Here is a 27,434-nt window from a genome sequence, read left to right on the forward strand (position 1 = left end):
TAAAGTACTAATATCTTTTTTTATTATGGCATAAAGTAACATGTTATATTAACTCATTTACAGTAAAAACATTTTATGTACAACTGCAGAGGAAGCACTGCACAGAACTCCAACACAAAAATGGGTTGTAATTTTTAAGTCCGCTGAATTATTTGACACATAACTCTGAAAATATTTTCTCTGTAGAAAATAGTAAAAATGGTAACATTTCCCACAGGCTAGCCCAAAAAGTCCATTTAAACCAAATAACAGCTCAATTATATACTTATAATATGGTGTGAATTCTGTAATCTGGAATCCAAAAGAAATGTTAGCTTCGTTTATTGAAAGAGCTATGTTTTTCTTAAAATTAAGTTGTATAACGTGAAATTCCTATTACTCTTCCTTTTCACTCTTCATTATGCCTGATCATTTTTCTAATTTAGGCTAATCCATAATCCACATAAAAAAGGTTAAGTTATCCTTCCTAAAGGATAGCTACCAAATATTTTTAGTACTTGGGATCAAACCCAAGGTCTCACACATGCTAAGCAAGTGCTCTACCACATCCAGCCCCTTTCAAAATTTCATTGAGACAAAATATCATCATTTGTCCAGGCTGGCCTCAAACTTGTGATCCTCCTGACTTAGCCTCCAGAACAGCTGGGATTACAGGTGTGTACCCCCATCATGCACAGTTACTATATTCTTCAAAACTGCCTGAGGAGGTACCCATTCCTATCCAAATTGTTATATGTTTTAGTTTTTACTAAAGCATGTCCAAGTATCTAGACAAAACCAGAATCTAATAAATTATAACCCAAAGGCACATGTGGATTGTCATCAAATACCTTCTCCCAATTCCCTGTGGCTTGATGGGAATCCATGAGGAATAAAAACAAAGTGATAAAATTGACAAATGGATCAAAGAATAAAAGGCCAAGAGAATTCTCAAACAGCAAGAAATACCTTGTCCCAGACTTAAGGATAAAACTGAAGCTCAAACAGAAAAAGGATGTTTTCAATGATCAGGAGCTAAATTGGCTATCAGAGCCCCTTTTTGCTAGTTGATCAAGTGAGAGGCAATTAGAGGAAAAAAACAGATCAAAGACAATTTCTAGAAATTAAGGCAAGAGGACAATGCCACTCTGGAGCGCCTATGCTGTGCAGAATGTTTCCAACAAACACTGAAGTCCTCAGGTGTAGTTATCTGACAGGAGCTACAGTAAGTATTCAGTTCCCACAGAGAAACAACTTAAATAACCATTCAGTTTGTCTTAAAGGAAGTCTCTAATCAATGAAAGTATTTCAAGAAAGAATCGGTTTTACAGAAACAGGTCCTACTCTGTGGCTTTAAAATCTAGGCTATTGAGAAACTACAGCAGACCATTCTCCCCCAAAATCCCAGCTTGCCCATTAGAAGTAAACCTCTTGAAATACACATCAATCATTAAAATAATGTTTTATCATGCATCTTCACTTGTACTCTTTGCTTTTCACTTATTAATGTTTCCTTCTTACATGTAAAGAATATTTTCAGTGAGTTTTTTTGCACATACTCTACACAAACCTATGTCCCCTATTCCCTTAATTCCTTCTTAATAATGTTGATCTTCCAATAGGAAGAAGTGTAATACAATCATTCAAACACTATTTATCTAGCCTCCTTATTTACAAAGAAAGCTACATAGCCATCTTATACACGTGGAATTCCTTAAAGACACAGGCTTTCTATCAAAATGTATTTCTCTCTATATATATATTATCTGTGAAGAACTTATTGAAGCATGACTCACCTTACATTGAGAAGCTAAAATTGTTTAAAAATGCACATGACCAAGGGTAATCTATATTGAATGTTATTTCATCCTTCAAATCTAGACCATATACACAGGCATAAACTATCACAACCTAGCTAAGTTTGAAACTCATTTCAAAACATTGCTCAGTATAAATTCTCAGAAGGCAAATTATAGGACCACACAAGTAAGTACCTGGCAGGAGGCTGAAGATACCAATTACAAAACAAAGCTTTTGACTTTTAAAGGCTAATGTGGTCCTTCACAGATTGTTGTATTCTCGTAAATATTTACTTTAGGGAAGCATACTATTAAGAGGACACTATTAAGCTACTATTAAGTAGCTTAGTGACAGGGCACATGCTTAGCATGTGGGAGGCCCTGGGTTCAATCCCCAGCACACAAACACAAGAAGATCAACTTACAAGTATAGACATACATGCTTGATTCTATCTTATATCTACAGAGAATATATCAGAATAACAATGTAATCAATTCATTACTTTTCAAAAGGAAAACCCGATAAAAGCAATAAAGTTAGAAATGATAATGATCAGATGAAATAATTTAGATTAAGCCTGTCTTTCTTCTGGGGATATGGACTGGCCAAGTGGTCAAAAGGAAACAACCTGCCTTTAATTCTGTGTGAAAAATACCACTCAGTTCCATGGTGCCATAGTCCTGATTCTGCCACACAATTCCTCTACTTCTAATCACTGACCAAATGCTTTACTAAAACTACGCTTCTGGCCTTTGTTTTGGGATCTGTTGCTTTTGTTTCCACCTCCTGATCCTCCTCTGAAGTTTCTACTTCCTCCCCGCTGTCCCCTGAAGCCTCTTTTTCCATCCCGCTGTCCTCTGAAACCACGACTGCCTTCTCGCTGACCCCTGAAGCTTCGATATCCTTCCCGTGGTCCTTCCAGCTCAGGTTGCTCTGTGGCCACAGTGAGCTGCCAGCGTCGTGAATCATGCCATTTCTCCTGTTGAGAGAAAGTTCTGTTTTCACCTTTGATTTTTATTCAAATGGTTTAAAAGGCAAGAAAAAAACCACATTGTTGTCATTTCTCCAACAAACAACTAGGTTGATAACATAAGTGTTAAAAGGCCATTGTTCCTAATACTGACTCTCAGCCCACATGCCACTAGAAGATAATTTTCACGTGGAACCTCCTCACTGCATCATTTTTTCATTTCACCTCTACTTGGTCTCTAGCTGTCAGGGGTAATAAAACAAATGCACATTTACAAATCCATCTCTCAAGTTAAAATGTGTATGAAAACATGTATAACGTGGGTGGGGAGGGCCTGGACATCACTCACAACTCTAGAAAGGAAAAAAGGCAGGCTCAACAACAAATGTGAGAATAAAAAGGACAGGAGAAAAAAGTACCAAATGTAATTCTCAACTGTCTTTTGATAAGAGACCAGAGCTGTCGTGTCCGCCACCCTATCATTCTGTATTTTCACAATGAACACTTCCCAGCTTATGTATATTAACTTTAAAATGTCCAGGAGAAAGGGGGGAAGGTATAGTTCAGTGTTGGAGCACTTGCTGAGCATGTGTAAAGCCCTGGGTTCAACCTCCAGTACTGTAAAAACAAAAAGTCCAAGAGAAAATACCTGTATTTCTGTGACTGCTGCAGTAGGGACATCAAAACAAACACCCTAGAAATCAAAGAAAATATAAGTTAATATAACCAATACACACTAAGTGATACCATAAATACAAGGTATTGCAAAGAAAATAATAATAAAACTCACCCAGTTTTAGAAAAAGGGTGAGGCTGACCTTGAACTCATGATTCTCCTGCCTCAGCCTCCCAGGCATATACCAGCTTTCAGATATTAATTTTAAATGAACTTTAGTCTAATACACTACAGCTACCCAAAACACAAAAGCAGAAAGCCAAGGAACAGTTAAGAAGAACTCAAAACAATTTGGAACTTCTTGACTGTAGATATATTCTTGGCTAGTACCTCTCAACTACTTTAGAGTTAAGTTGGACCTTGTGGGATGGTACAGAAAGGCTACTAGCTATATTTTATAGCTGAAGAAACAAAATTGGAGAGTCTGATTGACTCGTGTAAAGCCCCACAACAACTTAAGTGGGGCAGGTATTTAAAATACGGTGTGTAGGGCTTAAAAACCATTACACTTTACTGCCTGCCATTAGAAAAGCACTGAGAGCTATTTAGAATGACCAAACTAAGAGCAAGAAACAAAACAAAACAAATAAACAACAACAACAAAAACTTCTGTTAATTTTCTAGTTTTTCATAATTTAGCCACCTGTGAAAGAGGATGAAAAAGTTAATGCTGTAGGATAAGATCTTTGATTGTAAGTGCCCTCCTCTCCAAGGGAAGTTACTTACAAGCCTGTCAAACTACCCTGTAACAGACAGTCACTCCTCTCCCTATTGTCTTTTAACTACAGGATTTTATCAGAAGCACCCCTTTTGCCCAGCAGTTCGCCCAATGCTAACACGAGTATCATTAGGTACTGATGGATTCTGTCAATCATGGGACTCTCCATTCACATACTTACTTAGTGTTTAGAGTTCAATATCATTGAATGGGGTACAGACGATCAGAAAGCATATTTTTACCACTGTGTAGATCACAGTGCTCTTGAGGATTTCAGACAGAAAGCAAATGACAGCAAGGCAAAAATTACCTAAATAAATAATATGTCCTAAGAACTCTGAAGTACAGATAATGATGCCCCTAACTCTGCCTGCAAAGCTTTACAGGGAATTTTAAGGGACACTGTGGAGAGTAAAATACTGGAAAAGTAGGGGCTCAGTCTTCACTCATGAATGAAGACAGCATGGTGTACTTGGCACAGCCAGAGTAAAGGGTGTTGGGGATGATATGATGGAGCTGAAACCGGTAACCAGGGCAGGTTTACCTTAACCTGAAGACAGCTCACTGCCTGTTTGATCACACTGTTTACCTCAAGCAACTCCACATACCATTGGGGTAAATATGATTTCTTTTACCAGCAGTGCACCTTTGGAAACCTGAGGCTCTTTAGGATTCCAGTTAAAACTATCTTCATAATAAATCTGTGCCTTTCACTCATTTTCCCACAAAGGAAAAATGAAGTTTTCTAGGTTTGGCAGGCAAGAACTATCTATCTATTTATTGCGCCAGGGATTGGCTAAGGGTCACTTAACCACTGAGCAACATCCCTATCCCTTATTATTTTTTATTTTGAGACAGAATTTCACTAGGTTGGTAAGGGCCTCACGAAGTTGCTGAGGCTATAGGTGTGCACCACTATACCCAGCAAAAATTCAAATTTTGAACCTGAATTCAAGAATATGAACTAAAGCTAGGCATGTTGGTGCATACCTGTAATCCCAGATTCTCAGGAGATTGAGATAGGAGGATTGCAAATTAGAAGCCAGCCTCAGTAATTTAGTGAGACATTGTCTCAAAAAAAAGATATAAAAAGGGGGGGGGGCGGGGGAGGGTAGGCTGGCTTAGCTCAGTGCTTGCATAGCATGTAAATTGAATCCCATCCCCACTACCACCAAAAAAGGAAATATGCTGAATTAGTTAGTTAATTAAGCCATGTGAAGTTATCAGTGCAGTAATTTGATCTTTTTGGCTGGCATGGTGTACAGAATGGTTTGGGCTGGAAACATAGACATGGGTAGTTAGTTGCAGTAACTAAGAGCCTCCCAATTGCAGGGGTCAGTGCAGACACAAAGTGAAAAAATAAAGGCAGCCTCCTCACAGAACACCAAGAAGACATCATTCTGTTTTACTGCCCACATTCAGCTACTGAACCAAAGTTAAGTCTGAGAAAGGGCCCAGCCTTACCAGCTTTCCTTTCAGAAAGACCATTCCCTTCACTTTGGAATCAATATCCTCGCCCAGTTGTTCTTTTAGTTCTTTCCAAGCATAACTAATATTCGGCATTTCAATTGAGCACCTCAAGATCATGGTCACAAAACCCTTATGGAAGAAAGGGGAACAAAATTAAGTCTCAAAAACCAAATCTACATCATAAACATTTACCCTTATATTCTAAAGTATTTCTCAAAGTTCCCTCTAAAAAAAGTATACACTGTCCCCTAGAGATTCCAGAGTCAGTCTCTTAATAAGATTGATTCATTAAATCATGTCAACATCTTTATTATGGTAACATAGTTTTCTAAAATATAACCACTGGGGGAAACTGGGCAGTGTATAGAGGACCACATATTATTTCTCACAACTACACGTGAATCTATATTTAATAAAAATTTTAAAACTTCAACTTATAAAAGGAAAATAAAAGCATAAAAGCTTTCTAAAAAGTTTCTAGATATCCTGGCTAAATTATATTGTATTTATGTGTATATGTTTGGGCTCATAAGGAATTAAAAGAATTAAGATACTATTCATATACCACAAAATTCACATTTTAAGTATAAAATGCAGTGGGTTTTTTAGTAAATTCAAAGTTTGCAACTATTATCACTATTTACAATTCTAGAACATTTCATCACCCCAAAAAGAATCTCATGCCCATTAATCTCAGTCTTTGCCATTTCTCCCTCCACCCAATCACTGACAAACAACGTTAATTTATTTTGTTTCTATGGACCTGAATGTACATTTTCAATTAGAAAAAGGTAAAATGCAGTTAATAGTTTCCTACTTTTACAAGACAGCAAAAACTAGCAAGTTTAAATGAACCCTTTCAAATCCTACTAAAACCCCAAATACAAGGTATCAGAAATACCGCTTCTGAATTGATCAAGGAGCGTTGATCTACTGATGTGGCACCTGAAATATGTGCCAGAGCTGCTGCTAAAGCCTCCACGGCTCCCTTCTCCTCTATCAGCTTCTGGGCGGACTCCTTGAAGTGGTTAATGGCAGTAGGAGGGACAGAGTCTAAAAGCCTGTGATTTGATTGAGAGTACATTGGTTAGGAGAAAAGTTACAAGTAACAGCATAGTGTGATTGACAATATGCTGAAAGTATAAAGAATTTGAAAATGTGCATCAATATGGTCTACTCATATACAGATAAGAAAAATGTTAATGCAATAAAATGCCATATTGCCATTAAAAACGATGATAAATAATGTGATACCTTTTCCCCCAATAAACATTATTCATTTCTTTCTTTTTCTTTTTTTTTTTTGGAACTGAGGACTGAACCAAGGAGCATGTTACCACTGAGCTACATCCCCAGCTCTTTTTTATAAATTTTGAGATTTATAAAAATTTATAAATTTTCAGTTTCTGAGGCTTGCCTCAAAACTTTCAATCCTTCTGCCCCAACTTTCTGAGGTGCTGAGATTGTAGGTGTGTAGTGTAGCACCTGCCTGTACCCAAATCAGGTTTAAATTGATGAAGCTAAAAATAATTTTGAAAAATATTGAGTTAAAAATCTTTTCATTTTCTGAACTTTCCCAAGCTATCATTAATAAGCTGATCTTTAGGGCTTTTTTTTTGGGGGGGGGGTACTGGGGATTGAACCCAGGGGTGCTTAATCACATCCTCAGACCTTTTTTAATAGTTTATTAGGGACGGGTCTCACTGAGTTGCTAAGTACCTCACTAAGGTTGCTGAGACTGGCTTTGAACTCATTATCCTCTGCCTTAGCCTCCTGAGTTGCTGGGATCACAGGCATGCACCACTGCACCTGGCAAGCATGTCTTTTAGTCATGATGGTTTCTATTTTTAAAATTACAATGGATAGGGCTGGGGATGTGGCTCAAGCGGTAGCACGCTCTCCTGGCATGCGTGCGGCCCGGGTTCGATCCTCAGCACCACATACCAACAAAGATGTTGTATCCGCCGAGAACTAAAAAATAAATATTAAAAATTCTCTCTCTCTCTATCTCTCTCTCTCTTTAAATAAATAAATAAATTAATTAAATAAAATAAAATTACAATGGATAAATAATTCTTAAATTGTATATTTCAGGTCTAATCAAACTCACAAATACTTTGAAGACAACTGCATATATAGATTTCAACTATACAATTATTTCTCTGCCCATTCTTTCCTCCCCTCACCTCTGCCCCAAATAATCTCTTTTGGGTATGGTTCACGTAGAATCTATCCCCTCTTATCAACTGTTCTTTAAAGCAAAATATGATGGTCAGTTCCACTACTCTCTTAATGAAATATCCTGTCACCATTAAGGTCTGCAGGAAATCATTTTATACGTTCATCCTCATTTATTTATCTAAATTAACTTCAGTTTATTGAATCCTGAAGCACTATTAAACCATATTTGAATACCACCCAGCCACCAGTCTGATGCTGCAATAGTATAGCTACTCATCATTTTGTTGTGGGCTCTTCCTTTTCATAATGCTACGGATTTGAACCCAGGGCCTCTTGCATGCTAGGCAAGAGACACACCACTGAGTACTCTGTGCCCAGGAAATGGAAAATGGTTTTCATAATGCCAGCCCTACTTACCCCATGCATATGATGCACAGGAGAAACAGTCAGGAATTCTAAACAGCTAAATATCCTTCAGTTTGTAGAACAATCTCATATAAATACACTCTTTGTTTTCAATGCCAGTAATATCTCCACTGACAAACACCGTTAGTTTACCCAATCCTTACTATCTAGATATCTACTAGAACCTAAAGAAATAATCAGTTTTCAGGGCTGATGATTTAGCTCAGCAGTACAGCACTTGCCTAGCAAGTGTGAGGTCCTAGGTTCAATTCCTACCACCTCCACCAAAAAAAAGTTTTATTCTACCAAATGGGATAATAATTAATGAAGATATAGAATATAACCTGTAATCAAATCTAATCAGTAACTGGACATGAAGCACCTACACCATATCTCAGTTATCATTCCTTAAATAAGGTTATGAAATTTGTTAAAATAATGGGTAAAAGCTGGGCATGATGACACATGCCTACAATCACAGTGATGTGGGAGGCTGAGCCAAGAGTACTGCAAGTTCAAGGCCAGCCTGGGAAACTTGGTGAGACCCTGTCTTAAAAATAAGAGTTGGGGAATGTATGTCAGTGGGTACCCCTGGGTTTAATCCCCAGTACTCTGTTTGTGTGTGTGTATGTGTGTGCGTTAATATTCAGAACTACAGAAAATAAAAACAAATTTTAAAAGGCCAAATTCCAGAGGTACTACACAAAGGCATTCATATTCAATACACACAACAAACACTACACAGTCCACAGTGAGGGTAGGGAACATACCTGATGGCATCTTTGCTGGAAGCTTTTATTATTTCTGTTGCAGAAGGAACACCTATTCGTTTAAATTTAATTCCCTGTAAGAAAACAATCCATAGTTTTTTTTTTTTTTTTTTTTTTTTTTTTTTTTTTTTTTTTTTTTTTTTTAGAGAGAGTGAGAGAGGGGGACAGAGAGAGAGAGAGAGAGAGAGAGAGAGAGAGTTTTAACATTTATTTATTTATTTTTCTTAGTTCTCGGCGGACACAACATCTTTGTTGGTATGTGGTGCTGCTGAGGATCGAACCCGGGCCGCACGCATGCTAGGCGAGCGTGCTACCGCTTGAGCCACATCCCCAGCCCCTCAATCCATAGTTTAACATGATCATCACTTGTTTCCATTATTAAGTAGCTCCATAATTTTTTATACCTACCAAATCAAAGTATTAAACAGAAAACAAAAAAAAGTTACAAAGGATGACTAGCATGTGTGAGGCACCAAGTTCAATTCTCAGCACCACATATAAATAAAATAAAATAAAGGCCTATTAACAACTGATGTTAAAAAAAAAGTTACAAAGTTCTTGTATACCACCCACCAAATTCCTACCATTGCTAACATTTTATGTTACTATGGCACATTTTTAAGAACTAAGAAACCAACATTGATAAAATTACTATTAACTGAATCCTAGACTTTATTCCATGCCTATCTTTCCTGGTTTTCCATGACTTTAACAGCTTTAAAGAATTCTTTTATAGAATAGCCCTCAACTTGAGATTCCCTGGCTTAGGAAATGTTTGCTAGATTCTCCATTGTAAAACTCCAACTCCTAAAGTTGGACATGGAGTTGGCATGCCTATAATCTCAACTACTATGAGGCTGAAGTAAGAGAAATGCCAAATTTGAGGGCAGCTTTACTAACTTAGTAAGACCCTGTCTCAAAATTTAAAAAAGGCTGGGGATGTAGCTCAGTGATAAGAGCCCTTCCATGTTCAATTCCAAGTACAAGACAAAAAGTCTTCAACTTCCTCCATTATGGAACCCAGGGACACTTTACCACTGAGCTACATTCTAGTCCGTCACAAGGTCTCACTACACTGTAGAGGTTGACCTCCAAACTGTGACCCTTCTGCTCCAGCCTACCAAGTCACTGGGATTACAGAAGAGTGCACTGGTGCCTGACACATACTCTATTCTTTGTAAGTCATTTACTACTCAGTCATGAAGTGTAGTCCACTCAAGGAGAAAGAGGTCAAGCTTCATCTCCTGGAGGAGAAAGTTCTATATACATTATTAAAATTCTACCTTCAATTAGAGTGAAGGGAAACATTGCGTTAGGCTCAAGATATAAGCAGGTGGACTGTCCACCCAGATGACCTTGCTAGCCAGGTTCCATAGCATGCCCTTCTGCCAGTTGTAAGGGTTTGCCTTGCCCACCCTCAAACATATAAATAAAATAAAATTCTATAAGGAAATTAGCCTCTCCTCTCCCTTTATCCTTTTGACAACAGCCACGTCAATTCTTTTGTTTTCAAGCAATTTCTATACCTGATCAAATATTTCTAATGTTCATAATCCAAAAAATGCTTTTCAAACATCAGAGAGAGAGATAGAGAGAAAGAATTTTTAAATATTTATTTTTTCAGTTTTTGGTGGACACGCGTCGCGTCTTTATTTTATTTTATATGGTGCTGAGGATTGAACCCAGCGCCCCGCGCATGCCAGGCGAGTGCAGTTACCGCTTGAGCCACATCCCCAGCCAGAAACTCCTGCTTTCAAATACAAAATTATTTCAAAATGGGCTTTGTAGGACAACGTAAAACAACATATACTTAACAAGCTTTCAGTCAGGGTCATATGCTAGAAGAAAAATAATAATTTGAAATGAAAATTGAAGTCAAAAGATTAACAATGTTATCTACTAAATGAAAGCTAGGAAAATAGCTTTACCGCTTTTTGCTCCACTTGTACTAATTGATATTCTTCCTTGTGTTGATAGAAGCAGATGCAAACTCCTGTCCTTCCAGCTCTACCCGTCCGCCCAGAACGGTGAATGTAGGACTCTACATCCTATTGAAGTAAAACACACAAGTAACACAACAACAACAAAAAAACCAAACACCTGAGAATACTATGTCTCTACAACAAGAGCTAGCAAGTAAGGTGTGCCTGGGACATAAGGGAGGAGGTCCCTTAGCACTTCAAACCAAACACCTGAGACAATTAAAAACCCTGTGTAAAACAGTGCTTTTTCCAAGAGGCATATGTGTATTTCCAGTTTTTAAGTACCACAACTAAAGTAAAATAGAATATTTAACTTAAAATATTTAATTTAATATATCCAAGTCTTATTTCAATATTTTATCTATGTACAAATTAACAAGATATTTTATATCCTTTTTCATAAGCCTTCAAAATTTTAATAAAGTTTTTGAAAGTCCAGTGTGTATTTTACACTTACAACATATACAAATCCATACTAGTTGCATTTCAAATGTTTAACAGATGCATGACTAGTGGCTACCATACTGCACAGCACAAGTCTACAGGTTCATGAAACAAGATTTATGTCACACTTAAGGGATTTCCTTTTTTAAGAAGTAGTGAATTCATAGTAATCGGGGTTTTGTTTTGTTTTTCCATCAGTTTAAACAACCTTTAATTAAAAGACATTTGACAATTTGAGGGAAAGTAATGGAGGCAAGTGGAACAGATTTTAGACTTTTATTTACATAAGCACTATCCACAACACATAAACAAAAGGTTCTATAACTCACAAACCTCAGTAGTTCTAACACAGAGGTTGATGTCTCCCTCCAGGCCTTTTCTCTTTAGTCCTCTTCAAGCTCATGCATTTATGTATTCTACAACTACCCCATCTAAATCTTCTATCAATTTCAAGATCCTGTTCAAAACTGTACTACCTCCATGAAGTCTCTCAGAATTTCCCTGTCTAACCAGAAATTATCATTCCAACCTCTGCCCACTGACTGTTCTTCCACTCAGAAGTCAATTGTACAGAAAAGAGTTTCAAATAATAGGCTTTATTTTTCAACTCACCACAGCATCCTGGCACTGAAAAGATTAATTATTATAAGCACATGCAAGTAACAAAACCTATGTATAAAATACATACCTTTGGTGGAGAGCTTTGTACAACCAAATCAACCTCAGGGATATCTAACCCACGTGCAGCAACATTGGTGGCTACCAAAACTCCAAAATCACCATTTCTAAAACCCTTCAAGGTGATTTCCCTTTGCTTCTGTGGAATGTCTCCATGCAATGACTGGGCATCCTGCAGAAGAAATAAACTGGCTTAAGAAAACTAGCTCCACTAATACATCCTCAACTAGGTTTGTAAAAGCTAATATTTTAATAATACTCCTGCTGAAAATATAATAAAGGGGAAAACATATATCTTCTTACATGGAGGAACCTCCAAATTATTTTCAAATCCTCTCTCATTAAATTGACTATATTTAAATATACACATCAGGGTTAGGAACACCAAACCAGAGATCACACCTATTTTTGTCAGAGTAGTTTTAGGTTTGAGTCATCCTATCCTCTCTATTTGACGAGACTGATAACATTAGATAAGCTCTAACATGGATGGATAGATAACCTGACCATTCTTGAGAAAAGTACCCTCTTACTTCTGACCTAAAATAAACTTGGAAGTCATTAGATAAATGGACAGACTAAGAGCAGATATGCCCAAAGTGAAGATTTGTTGATGACTCTAGCTTTGCAGGCATGAGAGGGACTAACCTGCTTTATAGATGCATTCTGTGACAGCTCCTGGGCTTCTTTCTTGGTTTCACAGAAGATGATAGTACGCCCTTGGTGACCACTATATACTCGGATCACATCTCCAATAACTGCTGCCCTCTGAGTCCAGTGGCACTTGATAGCTAGATGCTATTTAAGAGAGGAAGAAAAAAAAATCTATTTAGTAGGATTGCTGGAACCTCAAATGTCATGCTCAATACCAAGGTCTAACGTCTTGGTATTGGAACAAGGGCTTAAGCCTAACCAAGCAGATTACTGCCACCACTGCTAAGGAAAAAAAAAAAATAACTAAACCATTAAAATTAAGAGCAACATGGTCTGTTCTCCTCTGCCTCTCCATTCTCTCCAGAGAGGACCTGGCTTCTGTTTTCTTACTTAAGTGAAAATAAAGGGGGAAAAAAAGCAATTACACAGATTCCTACAGTAAGCCATATAATTGAGAATTTTTTAAAGTTTCTGTATGTTTTGTTTTTTCATCTGTTTTAAAATACAATCTGTAGTCAGTTACTGCACTACTATATTCCTTGGGTGAAATGAATTCATCTAGGTACCGGACCCTAAGATGAAAACAGCTTTAGAATAAAACATCCGTATTCTCTGTTGCCCTCTAGTATTGAAATTCTAAGTGTAATTTCTTTGTTTACATAATTCAAACACTTTAGGGTCCAAATGATTCTGAAATTAGTCTACAAGATGATGAAATTTAGAGAATACAGAAAACGATATGCAACTCAAGTAGAAATATATCTTTACTTGACTTTTCACATAGATTTGACATTTACCTGGAGAGAAACTATATTTGGCAGTCCTAATATTATCAGAAAAGAAACAAATTACAGACAATTTTATACCAATTCCGGCAACTAAATGAATCATTTACCTCCACAGTTATTGCTGTTTTCTGAGTCTTTTTACCAATCAGGTCCACCTGTTCATATGTAGATTTCATGTATTTCTTAGCAACATTAAATACCCAATGAGGGCATGTTGCAGAAAAAAGCAATGTTTGGGGATTGTCTTCAGAATCTTTGGGGGGGAAAAAAAAGTCATTATGAAAAATCCAAACAAGCCTACACAGTATTTTACCTCACCTAATACTTCCATGCTGTATCAACATTCATCAGAAATTATTTGAGTCTAGCCATGCAGTAAAAACACAATATAAAAAAAATTTCCAACACACAAAGAAATGCTACTGGAATAATTTATGTAAAGGCTCTTTGAAACAATTAAAGCACTTTAAACGTATTGTTTTTCTAATCATTGGCCTTTAAGAATCATGAAACAAATTTTTCCGATATAGTGAAATTTATCAACTAAAAAAGAGTAGTAACCAACAGAATAATTATCTAAATAAGCTGTTCAAAAACTGCAAGAGATTCTATACACATTTATATACTCCTTGATATTTGCTTAATATTTTATCAATTTTGAATTCACATTTATTCGTTTCTTGAGATCACCTATTAATTTTTGTTTCCCTTAAGAGTATCACTGCATTCACAAACATTTCGAATAGTGGTATAAAGCTGGCAGAATCTTCTTGAAGAGCAATTCGGCAATGTATATTGAAAAGCATGAACTATTTATAACTTTTAAGGCAATAATTCTACTTTTGGAAATCTATCCTAAAGAACTAATTCCAGATATTGAGGTCCGAGAAAATCTGTAGAAGTGATTCTAAGTAAGAAGAATTTTTTTTTTCTTTTCCTTTTCCAGTAGAGGGAATGGAACACACTCTATACCACTGAGCTATATCCCCAGCCTTTTTATATTTTGACACAGGGTCTCACTAAATTGCTTAGGGGCTTGCTAAGTTGCTAAGCCTGGCTTTGAACTTGCAATCTTCCTGCCTCAGGTTCCTGAGTAGCAGGAATTATAGGCATGTGTTTCCATGCAGGTGGCTGTTATGCTGAGTTAACACATAAGGTTAAGATTACAATTGGCACTTGCACACATACACACAATAACATACAGAATACCTGGAATACACCAAAAGCAAAGTACACAGAATTGATAGAATATATAATTTTTCTTTTAACTTTCTCTCATTGCAATTATGTGATAAATCATGATTATTTATAAACTGCTCATTTTCCCGAATAAAATAAATCCCCTTGAAATTCCCTAAAATTTCATTTATCTCTTAGAAGATTACATCATCACCACCCTTCCTCAGGTCCTTTTTATCAGTTCTTCAACTCTGGGGTTTACCTTTCTTGTATGCCACACATAAAATCTCTTCTACTTGATCAGCAAAACCCATATCCAACATCTGGTCAACTTCATCCAGGACAACATGTTTAAGTTTGGAGAGATCTAGCTTGCCATTCTGTAGGTGGTCTTTGATACGACCTGGCGTCCCAACCAGGATATCAATCCCATTCCGCATTTTTTCGACTATAAAGAACACCAAAGAAAAGATTGGCTGTATTTTTAAAGAAAATCATTTTATCATTCTGGGGTACCATTTAAATGCATTTCCATTCAAAAATACTGATTAGATAGTACAAAGTAATATGCTACAAATACTGATTAGGCAGCTACAGAGACACTCAAGGTGCTTCTGATACAGCAGAGAAAAGCATGTAAGAAGTGACAGTCCGTTATATTAAGTTATACAACTGGAAAGTGCACCACTGGGGGATGGTAGCACCAGGAAAGAATGACTTGCTCGGCTAGCAGAAAGTGTCACGGTTACATAGAGTGGAGATAAGAATCTTAACTAAGAACTTTCTATAAGGTAAACAGGTACAGGGAGGATAAAACAGTAGAATTTCAAACATTCTTATAGTGTACAGAAACATCTGGGGAAATCGAAGCATTTCTTGTAACTGGGATGAGGTCCTCCCACCATAAAGGCAAAGAACTAGGCAAACACTCTGCCCCAGATCCCACTCTCCTTCTCAAGTTTCCAGTATAGTTTAGGGATCATACTAGGCACTTTACACATTTTATACAACTTAATTCTCATAATATCCCTGAAAGGTAGGTTTATTAACCTATTCTATAGATAAGGAAAGTAAAGCATTAAAAAATTAAGCAACTTGAGCATAAAGTCACAAAACTACTCACTGAGCAGAGTCTAGATTCAAATGACTTTCTGATGCCAATGTTTACATTCATTCTACCAAAGTTGGAAAGAAATAATCAGAAGTTTTATGTGCCAATACTGAGATTTTTTAATGCCTTAAATCCCCTCATATATACTCTACATATTCAAGCTGCAAGGTCTTAACTGGGAAGTGATGAACTGTTAAAGCAAGGGCTATTAGGTCCTGGGGTCCCTAGAAAGTCAGTCCCCCTTCAGGAAAGAAAACAAACAAGAAGGATGCATAGACTGATAGAAAATAGAATGACCTCAAATTTTGACTTTCTAATTCCTAGGACCCTACCGATTCTGTCCTCTTGATTTCAACAAGTTACTTTTGGTTTTTATTTATTTATTTTTTGTGGTGCTGGGGATCAAACCCAGGGCCTTGGGCATACAAGGCAAGCACACTACCAACTGAGCTATATCCCCGGCCCTCAACATTTTACCTTTGTAATCCTTATGTAAATATTGGTAGGTAATGCAAAAGTCCTAAGAACCATATATAGAATTTACCCATCATTACTCAGAAACATATTTTTGACCATCTTTAAACAAAAATGGCAAAAGACAAACACCATAAATGACTAGACCAGGGAGAAAAGACAGATATGAATCCCATCATGGCATCAAAAATAATGGATGACATATTCCTTCTCCTGCTTTTGAATTTACTTACTTTGACCTCCATATGGAGTTCCACCATAAAAACAGGCCACTGAAAGCTTTTTTGTGATGTTACTGAAGTCTCTGCTTACTTGACTTGCCAACTCCCTTGTAGGTGCAAGAACCAGAACCTGAAAGAAAAAGACCTCATTGATTTCAAAGTAATGTGTATTATTTATCACTTGGGAATCCAACTGAAAGGTCAACTTACTATTGAATTTTTGATATATTTTAAAAACATCTATTATGTGCTTTCCAATATATTATAAAAATTCTAACTATGGAGCTGGGTGTGGTGGCACACGCCTATAATCCCAACAGCTTGGGAGGGAGGGAAAGATAGGAGGATCAGGGCTGGGGCTATAACTCAGTGGTAAAGTGCTTATCTAGCATGTGGAGGCACTAGGTTCCATCCTCAGCACCACATAAAAACAAATAAAGATACTGTGTGTTCATCTACAAATAAATATTAAAAATAATAATAATAATTTAAAAAAAAAGACAGGAGGACCATGAGTTCAATGCCAGCCTCAGCAACTCGTGAGACCCTGTCTCTAAAATAAAAAAAAGAGTTGGATGTGGTTTAGTGGTTAAATGCCCCTGGTACAAAAAAAAAAAAAAAAAAAAAATTATAACTATGGTTCCAGACAAATATACTTCGAAGTTTGTGATCACCAGTCAGAAGAGAAATAGAAGCTGGGTGTGGTGGCGCACACCAGTAATCCCAGCAACTCAGGATGCTGAAGCAGGAAAATCTTAAATTTTAGAGCCAGCCTCAGAAACTTAGCAAAGCCCTAAGCAACTTTGTGAGACTCTGTCTCAAAATAAAAAATAATAAGGGTTAGGGATATGACTCAGTGATTAAGTGCCCCTGGGTCAATCTCTTGTACCAAAAATAAATTAAAAAAGAAGTGGATACAGGAAGGAACTATAGGAAGTTTCATAAAACAGCAATCCAGGAAAATAATGATATGAAGACGAAGCTATACTGAGGATGATGATGACGATACCATTAGCTGATACTTTTGCTTTTCCTATGACTTATGCTCTACCAAGTACTTTACGTTATTCTGATCTCATTCTCATAATAGCCTTTTGAGGTAGACACTAGAGTATAAATTACTTAATTGAAACCAAAAGCGTAGTTAGAGACAGAATCTAGATTATTTAAACTCAAGCAGTCTGGCACAAGAACCTGTAGTAAAAGTTCTTCTACTAAAAATACTTTATCCATCCAATGTCAAAGACACTTAACCAAATGTGTGAACTCCAGGCACAATCTATAGTTTAAAAAGAGTATGATGATGGGCTGGGGTTGTGGCTCAATGACAGAGCGATTGCCTCGCATATGTGAGGCACTGGATTCGATCCTCAGCACCACATTAAAATAAAAAACAAAATAAAGATACTGTGCCATGCATAACTAAAAATAAATAAATAAGTAAAAGGAGTATAATGAATATTAATGTTACTGGTGATCACAATCATGGGACAGAGTATAAATCTCAAATATAAAGGGTTTATGAATAATAGTCTTAAAAAGAATCGGCCTGATTTACCTTCAGATAAAGATTAATAGTAAACACAATGGTTGGCTTTAAGGTGAATCCAATAAAAATAGTTGGATATGTAAACCATGCCCAGAGAGATTTGTCCTGCGCTGTCTTGGAGGCTGATGTCCACTTAAGAGTTACCTGAGGGGGACGGCCTCTTTTCCTATCTTGCAGCTCACTCTGAAGTTTCTCAATCAGAGGGATGGCAAAGGAGAATGTCTTCCCAGTTCCTGTCCGCGCCTGTGCAATTAAGTCCTTCCCACTATAGACATGGTGAAACGTCTTTGCTTGTATAGGAAACAGGAAGGTCACTCCACGGGCTATGAACAAACAAATCACATTAGCCAACAGGGTGGGGTTTTGGCAGGGTGGGGCTTAAACCCAGGGCCTTTTGCCATCTAAATATGCAATCTGCTACTGAGCTATACTTCTAATGCTGACACTATAATTCTTAAAATACTAGGATAACCAAAGACTGAAACATAATCAATATTTCTAGTCCTACAGAATTGATGAATTTTACCTTTTGGTCAACAACTACAAAGTCAGGCTCAAATATATTCTGATAATGAAGAATCTGGAAAATATTTGCAAACTTTTAACTCATCAAATTATAATAAATTTTTGATATATTAAGAGAGCAAGTCACTTGTCAGATAATCTTGTGAGCCTGAAAAAAATCGAACACTTTGCAATCCAGACTGTGCTGCAACTGATTCAGAAAACACTTTGTGGAGCATCTAAGACTACCCAGCAATTCATAGGCAGAATGTTAAGATAAATTCTGAATCAATCTGGTATTAACCTAGAGATACTTCAAGCAGAAGATGAAAAGGAAAACTGAACATGGCATTAATCAGCAGTGTCAGCCATTATACTTCTGAGTAAAGGGTAAATTTTAACCACTTATTAGAGGCAGCCAAGACTATCACTACCATAGTCCTACCATGAATATACTGGTCTACTTCATTATCTGATTGCCTATATTGTCCCAAAATAAAATCACATCCTGGTTCATCCAACAAAAATGTAGTGCTTCTGAATAATATGTTCTGACATTATGTAATATTTCCGAGAATATTACCTTTGAGAAGCTTAATAGTCTCTTCAGATATGGGAAAATTAGAGAAAGCGCCTTCTTTTTGTTCCACAGGTATTTCCTGTCAAGGACCACAGAAAGAAATCATAACTCACATAAAAGTTAATACAGAAGTCTTCTGAGAAAGAAACAAAAGAATCTCTTCAAAAACAACTTTTTAAGGGGATTGGGGTTGTGGCTCAGCGGTAGAGTGTTTGCCTAGCATGTTTGAGGCCTTGGGTTCAATCCTCAGCACCACAAATAAATAGATATTAAATAAATTTATAAACATTTGCAAGAGGTTATGTAGCCATTAAACTTTAAATATTTAAAAATAATGAAAAATTCTTATATAAAGTAGAAAGAGCAGGATACAAGACTGCATAAGGTACAATCCTAAATACATTGTACCATAAGGAAACATCAAAATTTAACAACAGGTTGCCTCTGTATCTGAAAAGCATTCAGTGTTAACTGAATGAATGAATGCTAAAATTCTAGGAAGCTCCCTCCCCTCCTCAGATAAATTTGTCCATTTCCTAAATTTTTTTCACCTTACAATTAGGGGGAAAACTGTCAATTGTGATCATAACCTATGGCAAACAGAAAACATGTTAGGATTTTTCTGTGATGCTGGGGATTAAATCCAGGGCCTTGGGCATGTTAGACAAACACTCTACTACTGAGCCACATGACCAGCCCACAATTTTTCTTTCACGACTAAGTTTCTGAAGGGTGAAAGAACTGAGTTCTAAAAGGACATTTAATCCTATTCAACTCAAAATTACTTAATGGCCTAAACAAAAAGATTTATTTAAGACTTTTTTTGTGTGTGTGGTGCTGGGATTGAACCCATGGCCTTTTGCATGTGAGGCAAGCCCTCTACCAACTGAGCTATATCCCAAAGGCAAGCACTCTACTAACTGAGCTTTATCCCGGATCCTCAACACTGTAATTTTTAAGATGAAGTCTCACCCTGCAACTCAAGATACCTCCAACGATTGCTGAGATAAAAAATTTCCTTTTACTATCAAAACAGCACGTGCAGGGCTGTGGTTGTAGCTCAATGGTAGAGTGCTTGCCTAGCATGTGTGAGGCACTGGGTTCAATCCCCAGCACCCCATAAAAATAAATAAATAAATATATGAAAAAATATAATAACATTAAAAAATAGGAGATGTATGTGTAGCATTATCTATTTCCGAAACATTGAAAGATACGTTCTACCTATGCAACTTTACCTGCTCTATTTCACTGTTACTTTCTTCACTGGCAGCTTCATTGGAGTCAGGTTCAGAATGAGAGAATCCATTCTTTAGTTTGGGACTTTTCTCTCCAATGTCTCCATTTACTTCCTTCTCTTTCTTCATTTTCTTGGGTTTAGGAGCATCCACATCTTCTTCAGAAGGTTCCTCATTTTTTATTACTTTTTTGGTTTTAGGAGAGACAACTTCCTTTTCAAGAGGCTCCTTTTCCTTTTTCTTTTTTGCACTCTTGGTTTTAGGAGAAATAATGTCATCTTGAGTAGGCTCCTCTTGCTTTTTTGCCTTTTTGGATTTAGGAGAATTTGTATCAGCTTCAGAAGGCCCTGGTTTGTTTTTAACTTTTTTGGTTTTGGGGGTAAGAGTTTCTTCTTTTCCTTCTGCACATTCTTCAGTCTTATCAGACTTTGGCTGCTCTTTTCTATCTTTCTAAAAAATTAATAAAGAAAACACAAATACAAAACAAAACATCATTTATGCAATAAATTCTGGATCACTTTAAGATCACAATTATGAAGAACATAATTTTGGGGCATTTCATCATTTGTTATTCCTATTGTCCTAAAGTAGAAATCAGTATGCTTTTTTAAAAAATATTTTTTAGGGCTGGGGATGTGGCTCAAGCGGTAGCCCACTCGCCTGGTATGCGTGCGGCCGGAGTTCGAACCTCAGCACCACATACAAAAAACAAAGATGTTGTGTCCGCCGATAACTAAAACAAAATAAATAATTAAAAAAAAATTCTTAAAAAAAATATTTTTTAGTTACAGGTGAACACAATATCTTTATTTTTTAAACCTTTATTTTATTCATTTTATTTTTATGTGATGCTGAGGATTGAACCCAGTGCAGGGTAGGCTAGCGCTCTACCTCTGGGCCACAACCCCAGCCCCAGTATGCTTCTTAATACCACTTCTTACCTATATGAAGATAAATATATAAAAACAGTTTTATTAGCTTGAAAAGTCAAGAGTATTTCCTAGTAACTATGCAATTCCTATTGGCCAAATCATAAATCAGAATTTTCCTAAGTGATCTGAAGTAGATCTTGGTACTGGAGTTGGAACCCTGGGGTACTTTACCATTGAGCCACATGCCCAGCCCTGCTTATATCTCTCTTGATGAGGGAGCATCCATTCCACAGTTGAACACATTTACTGATGCAGAATGAGTAAATGAAAGCCACTACCTCCTCACAGTGCACAACAAATTTGCTGTTTTAAGAGCCACCTATCAGACCCAGAAACCGCAAAGAAAGTAAATTCCAAGGCGTGTACAACACAAATTCAGGAACAATCTTGTTTCCACTGACTTTCAGAACAGACTTGGTCACAAGTTAAATCACAACCTTCAGTCTTACTCTTCAGTCTTATTAAGCAACAGGCAAGAATCAGAAGACTACCAGGGCTATTTTAACTACAGCCACTGCCGGCCTATGTAAGAAATAGGGTGGTCAGTTCGCACACTCTCTCTACATTTCCACAGACGATCTTGTCAATAAATACGAAGAGTTGGATTACCTCATCTTCTGAGCTGCTTACCGAGGAGCAAACTGTACCTCCCTTATTGTAGTAAAACAAGTAAGGAAAATGTCACTGCTCATGCCGTCCACGTGTGCTGCGCGGATGGATTTAAGATCTCCTTCGTCTAAAGCATCAGTCTCCAGACTTATAATTCCCTTCGCGCACGCTCACACCTGGAGTTAAGTCTGAGCGCACAACGTGGGGCCTAAAGTGGACCTTCAACTTCGTGCATGGGATGCGGAACTCCCAATTCCCCAGGATCCTGAGGGACAGTGATCCCCTCTCCAGCTCAATCTGGCCTCTCTGCCAAAGCTCCCTGGGCTTGCCGCCGTGTAAAAAGTGAGATAAGAGGTCGGAGCTACAGAGCAGACTCCGTCCGGAGGACAATGCGTCCACTGGTCAGAGAAAGAGCCACTGTTGGACTCCCGCCCGCCCAGCCCCAGGCCCGGCACCTGGACATGCCGGTCCTCGCCGCGTGCAACACGCTCTCAGCCCGGCATGTCTCCCGTACTGCCGGGCCCCGCTGCTCTCGTTGCCCGGCCCCTGGTCCTGCCTTGCCCCAGGCCCCTCGGTATCACCTTCACGTTTTGCTTTCGCCGGGTCTCCAACTTTTCCATGGCCATGTCTGATTCCAAACTGGCGTCACTACGGAGTTTTCCCGGCATCATTCAGCACAAGCCGTCCAGGCCTACCGGTCTCTTCAACCGCGTGCAAAGGAAGGGAAAGTACAGCCCCCTTGGGCCGGCCAGCTTCCGTCACTTCCTATAGCAAGGCGTTTCCGGCGGAAGCGCAGAGCATAAGGAAGTCTGGGGTCCACGTGGTGGATTCAAGTACCGGCTTCCTGGGACCTAGTGAGTTGATTGATTGTGGTGCGTGGACTCATTAGAAAGACCTCGCAGAGGAATAGAACTGGAGGGAACCACAAAGGTTAGCTTTGTATTCTCATTCAAACACTGGCCCGATTCTCGCCAGCCCCACCTGGTAAATGCCCATTGCTAATTCCTTTGAGTGGCGCCTTCGAGTGCTGTTAAGATAGCTAATGTCTGCAAGGATCTTCACTTGTGTATTCGGGGGAATCTGCTATTCATCTTGTGACGTCATTTTTGTCGCCTTTTAGGGATGACGGCCAAATTAGCTGAATAAGAACCATAATTAAGAAAGGCCTGAGCGAGGTTGCTCACGCCTGTAATCCCTGCAGCTCGGAAGGCTAAGGGAGAAGGACCCAGAGTTCAAAGCCACCCTCAGCAATTTAGCGAGGCCTTAAGCAATTCAGCGAGACCCGTCACTAAATATTAAAAAGGGCTGGGGGTGTGGCTCAGTGGTTAAGCGCCCAATCCCTGGTACCAAAACAAACAAAAAAATCGGTCTGCTCATTCATACCTAACATCCCCTTTGGGATTCATGGTTTCAGGTGCTAGCATTCACCAGCAGACAACACCCAGGCCTGGTCCTCTAGAGACAAGTGTCAGTTGTTTGAAAGAAACACAGAGACATCTCACCTAGCCTTGGAACCAGTAAAAGGGGCGCCAAAACCACTTAGCTCTCCATTTGAAACCAACAGGGGCTTCTGCATAATTTGAACACTATACTACTTAAAGCACTTAAGAGAAAGTGGCCCATTGAATGGTCAGTGACAGTGGTGTAAGCTTTTTCTGAAGAACTATTCATTCTTCAGAGAATTGGGAGATTGGGGCAGGGTCTCAGCAGTAGCGCACTGGTATGTGTGAGGCACTGAGTTCGATTCTCAGCACCACATATAAATAAAATAAAGGCCTATCAACAATTGAATATATATATATATATATATATATGAATTGGAAGATTGATTCTGTTGGTAGTTTAAAATATATGTTAGAGGGCTGGAGTGTAGCTAAATGATAGAGTATTTGCCTAGGATGCTCCAGGCCCTGGGTTTAATTCCTAGTACGACCAAAAATAAAAAATAAAATATGTTTGAATATCATCTGGCTTTGAGAATCTGTCTTTGCTATTATTTATTCTGTAATTTTGGACAATTAAGTCGAACACGATTTTCTTGGGCATGAAAGGGGAATAACAAAACCACTTCATAGCCAGGCTCCATAATCCAAGTACTTAGGAGGATGAAACAGGAAGGGATCACAACTTGGAGGCCAGCCTTCACTATTGAGAGACCCTGACATACAGATAGATAGATGAGATAGATTAGATAGATAGATAGATATGGATGTGACTCAGTGTTTAGCACCCCTAGGTTCAATCCCCAGTACAAAAAAAGTCTATTATAACTCGCCTATCACATTCCTGAGTATTTACCAAAAGATTTTAAAATCAGCATGCTATAGTGATAATACACATAGCAATGTTTATAGCAACACAGTATACAATAGCGAAGTTATGGAATCATCCTAGTGCCCATCAATATGTGAATGAATAAGTTCTACTTAGCCATAAAAGAGAATGAAATTATGTCATTTGCTGATAAATGGATAGAAACGGAGAAAATCACACTAAGTGAAGTAAGCTGGACACAGAAAGTCAAGGGTAAAATGTTTTTCCCTCACATGTGGAAGCTGTATACAGAAATGAGGAACAAAAAGGGGTATCTATGCTGGACATTGTGAACGCCTATAATCCTAGGGGCTTGGGAAGCTGAGGCAGGAGGATCCTGAGTTCAAAGCCAGCCTCGCAACTTAGCTGGACCTTGTCTCCAAATAAAATATAAAAGGGGCTGTGAATGTGGCTCAGTGATTGAGTGTCCCTGATTTCAATCCCTGGTACAAAAGAAAAAAAAAAAAAAGTGGGTCGGAAGCTGTAGCTCAATGGGAAAGCGCTTGCCTAGCATGTGTGAGGTACTGGGTTCAACACTCAGCACCACAAAAAAATAAAATAAAGGCATTCTGTCCATCTACGACTACAAAAGAAATTAAGGGGGCTGGGGCTGGGACTCAGTGGTAGCGCACTTGCCTAGCATGTGTGAGGCATTGGATTTGATTCTCAGCACCACATATAAATAAAATAAAGGTCTATCAAAAACTAAAAAAAAAAAAAATTTAAAAATAAAGAGCAGTAGTGTAGAGGCAAAGGGGAAGAATTAGGGAAAAAAGTTGACCAAATTATGCTATGTCCATGTATGAATATACCACAATGCATTCCAATTTTTTATATGTAATTACAATACACCAATTAAAAAATGAATAGGTAGAAGGAAGATCTATAGAATAGAGGAAAGAGATCAGGGAGAAGGAAGAAGACAGGGAAGGGGATAGTACTGTGGATTGAAATAGAGAAAAATTGTTATATGCTTTTATGAATATATCAAAATGAAACCACTATGATATAAAACAATGCATAGAAAATGTGTAAAAAAAAAAAAACCCATAAGTGGACTTTTGATTTCTTTTTAAATTTCTCTATTTGGTGCCCAGAATCAAACCCAAGGCCTCACCCATGCTGGGAGAGCGCTCTGCCACTGAGCCACAACCCCAGCCCCTACTTTTGATTTTTTTAAAAAATTCATAGTTTGAGAAAATTAAATACAAAAATGAATGAAAAGCACAATAAAAAAGAGCTTTTAAAATTGATGGGCATAGTGGCACACTCCTGTGATCCTAGCAACTCAGGAGGAAGACTGAGACAAGAAAATCCCAAGTTTGAGGGCAGCCTCAAAAAATAAAAAGGACCAAGGATGCAGCTCAGAGGTAAAACTCCTCTGGGTTCAATTCCCAGTACCAAAATAAAACTCAACAAATGTTTAGAAAGACAATTCAAAATATTGCATTTATGGGGCTGGGGATGTGGCTCAAGCGGTAGCGCGCTCGCCTAGCATGCGTGCGGCCCGGGTTCGATCCCCAGCAGCACCACATACCAACAATGATGTTGTGTCCGCCGAGAATTAAGAAAAAATAAATAAATGTTAAAATTTAAAAAAAAAAAATATTGCATTTATGACAGGTTAATACTTTTTATTTCTTTTTTTTTTAAAGAGAGAATTTTAATATTTATTTTTTAGTTTTTGGTGGACACAACATCTTTGTATGCGTTGCTCAGTATTGAACCTGGGCTACATGCATGCCAGGTGAGCGGGCTACCGCTTGAGCCACATCCCCAGCCCTAAGTTTTATTTCTTTCATGAGATTAGTTTTTACTGCACTTGAACGTTTTAATAAGAAACATGTTTATATAAACTTGTATTTGATGTTTCAGTCTCAATTTTTTTACACATTTTAGGCAAATGTGCAATGATGCTTGAACTCACAGTGTGATATCCTTATATTCATCTTTGTTATCTCAAAATTGTAAACAATGCCTGGCACATAAGAGTCTTGTCACTAAATGTTTATTGAACATTAAGATGGAAATGGGGTGTGGGCACAGAAAGACATTGGAAATAACCATATGCCCAGGCAGGAAAACATTTCAGTCATTCTGGTATTGGGTGTAAGAGAAGGGAGAACAAGCATGTATGCAATTAACCAATTAAACAAAAAAAATGTTTCATAGCTGGGATTTCAGCATTGTACCAAAGAATTTGAAATATAAAAGTGAAGGTTGAGCCCCTGCCTCAAGAAACTTGGTATTTGGTTGAGAAACCACCAAACTTTTGTGATAACTGCTGTATTCAATACCGCAATTATATAGTAGTGGGACAGGTTTATTACCAACAGATGTTTGATAAGAAAGTAAGCCCTAGAACAAATGGAAAACGTTGTTAAAACTTACCAAGTATGCAAGTTCCTTTGTAATGTATCTGCACATAGGCACAAACCCAAAATTCCAAATATGCAAAAGTCCTTTTTAGTTCAAAGGTAGCCAGATATTACATAAAGGAGACTAAATAGCAGCATAAAATTCAGTTTTAAAAAGTTGAAGAAATGTGTCATCCATATTCAACAGGAAATATGAAGTTCTCAAATGTCAAGTCTACTAGGCCAGTTTCCTCTGATCCAGATGATATACTGTTTTTCATAAAACAGTATATTTATGGAAGAATTTCTATTTTAAAGATATGTATACACACACACTGAATTCAAAAGACTCAATAAAAATGTTAAAAGTACGAATCTCTAAGTGATGTGATTATGGGTGGTTTTTATTTTCTTCCATTTCTTCTCTATTTTTTTTTCAGATTTTCAACAATGGAAATGCATTACCAATAATAAAAAAAGGAGTAAAGATTTTTTAAAAAAAAACTACTGTTGGGGCTGGGGATGTGGCTCAAGCGGTAGCGCGCTCGCCTAGCATGCGTGCAGCCCGGGTTCGATCCTCAGCACCACATACCAACAAAGATGTTGTGTCTGCCGAGAACTAAGAAAAAAAAAAATAAATGTTAAAATTCTCTCTCTCTGTCCCCCCCCCTCTCACTCTCTCTTTAAAAAAAAAAAAAAAAAAAACTACTGTTAAACACTACTGCTAAAACACAAAAGAAAAACAATGTGAGAGAAGGCTCTCAGACATTCATACCTATTTATGAATTCAGTATTCCAAATTCTAAATAGAATGTGCTGTTTCCTTTACAAATTCAAAAATATGAGGATTGG

At 37.7% G+C, this 27,434-nt stretch overlaps 1 protein-coding gene and 1 long non-coding RNA gene across 2 annotated transcripts; one reads left to right on the forward strand and one right to left on the reverse strand.

Moving 5' to 3' along the window:
* On the reverse strand, positions 1-22,663 carry Ddx21 (DExD-box helicase 21). Its single transcript, XM_005325965.5, has 15 exons — positions 22,494-22,663; positions 20,372-20,821; positions 19,137-19,212; positions 18,194-18,372; positions 16,513-16,630; positions 14,957-15,142; positions 13,623-13,768; positions 12,722-12,871; positions 12,084-12,245; positions 10,898-11,017; positions 8,970-9,043; positions 6,515-6,674; positions 5,608-5,742; positions 3,399-3,443; positions 1-2,758 (listed from the first exon to the last, which is right to left on the reverse strand). The coding sequence occupies exons 1-15, from the start codon at positions 22,581-22,583 to the stop codon at positions 2,492-2,494; spliced, it is 2,358 nt and encodes a 785-aa protein (XP_005326022.1). The 5' UTR covers positions 22,584-22,663; the 3' UTR covers positions 1-2,491.
* On the forward strand, positions 22,622-27,238 carry LOC144375756 (uncharacterized). The gene is made up of 2 exons (XR_013435649.1): positions 22,622-22,842; positions 27,023-27,238. It is a non-coding gene; the product is annotated as an uncharacterized LOC144375756 (long non-coding RNA).
* Positions 27,239-27,434: the final 196 nt, after the last annotated feature.

The sequence above is a fragment of the Ictidomys tridecemlineatus genome, chromosome 1 (assembly GCF_052094955.1).
Source record: "Ictidomys tridecemlineatus isolate mIctTri1 chromosome 1, mIctTri1.hap1, whole genome shotgun sequence".
NCBI classification, from domain to species: Eukaryota; Metazoa; Chordata; class Mammalia; order Rodentia; family Sciuridae; genus Ictidomys; species Ictidomys tridecemlineatus.

Bases quoted from the DNA above. Each gene is read 5' to 3' on its own strand.
- Ddx21 (XM_005325965.5), bottom strand. From the start codon at position 22,583: ATGATGCCGGGAAAACTCCGTAGTGACGCCAGTTTGGAATCAGACATG. The intron at 9,044-10,897 runs GTAAAGCTATTT...GTTTTCTTACAG, and splicing joins TACAAGTGGAGCAAAAAGCG to GGAATTAAATTTAAACGAAT. The intron at 2,759-3,398 runs GTATTTTCTCTT...TTCTCTCAACAG, and splicing joins CAGCAGTCACAGAAATACAG to GAGAAATGGCATGATTCACG.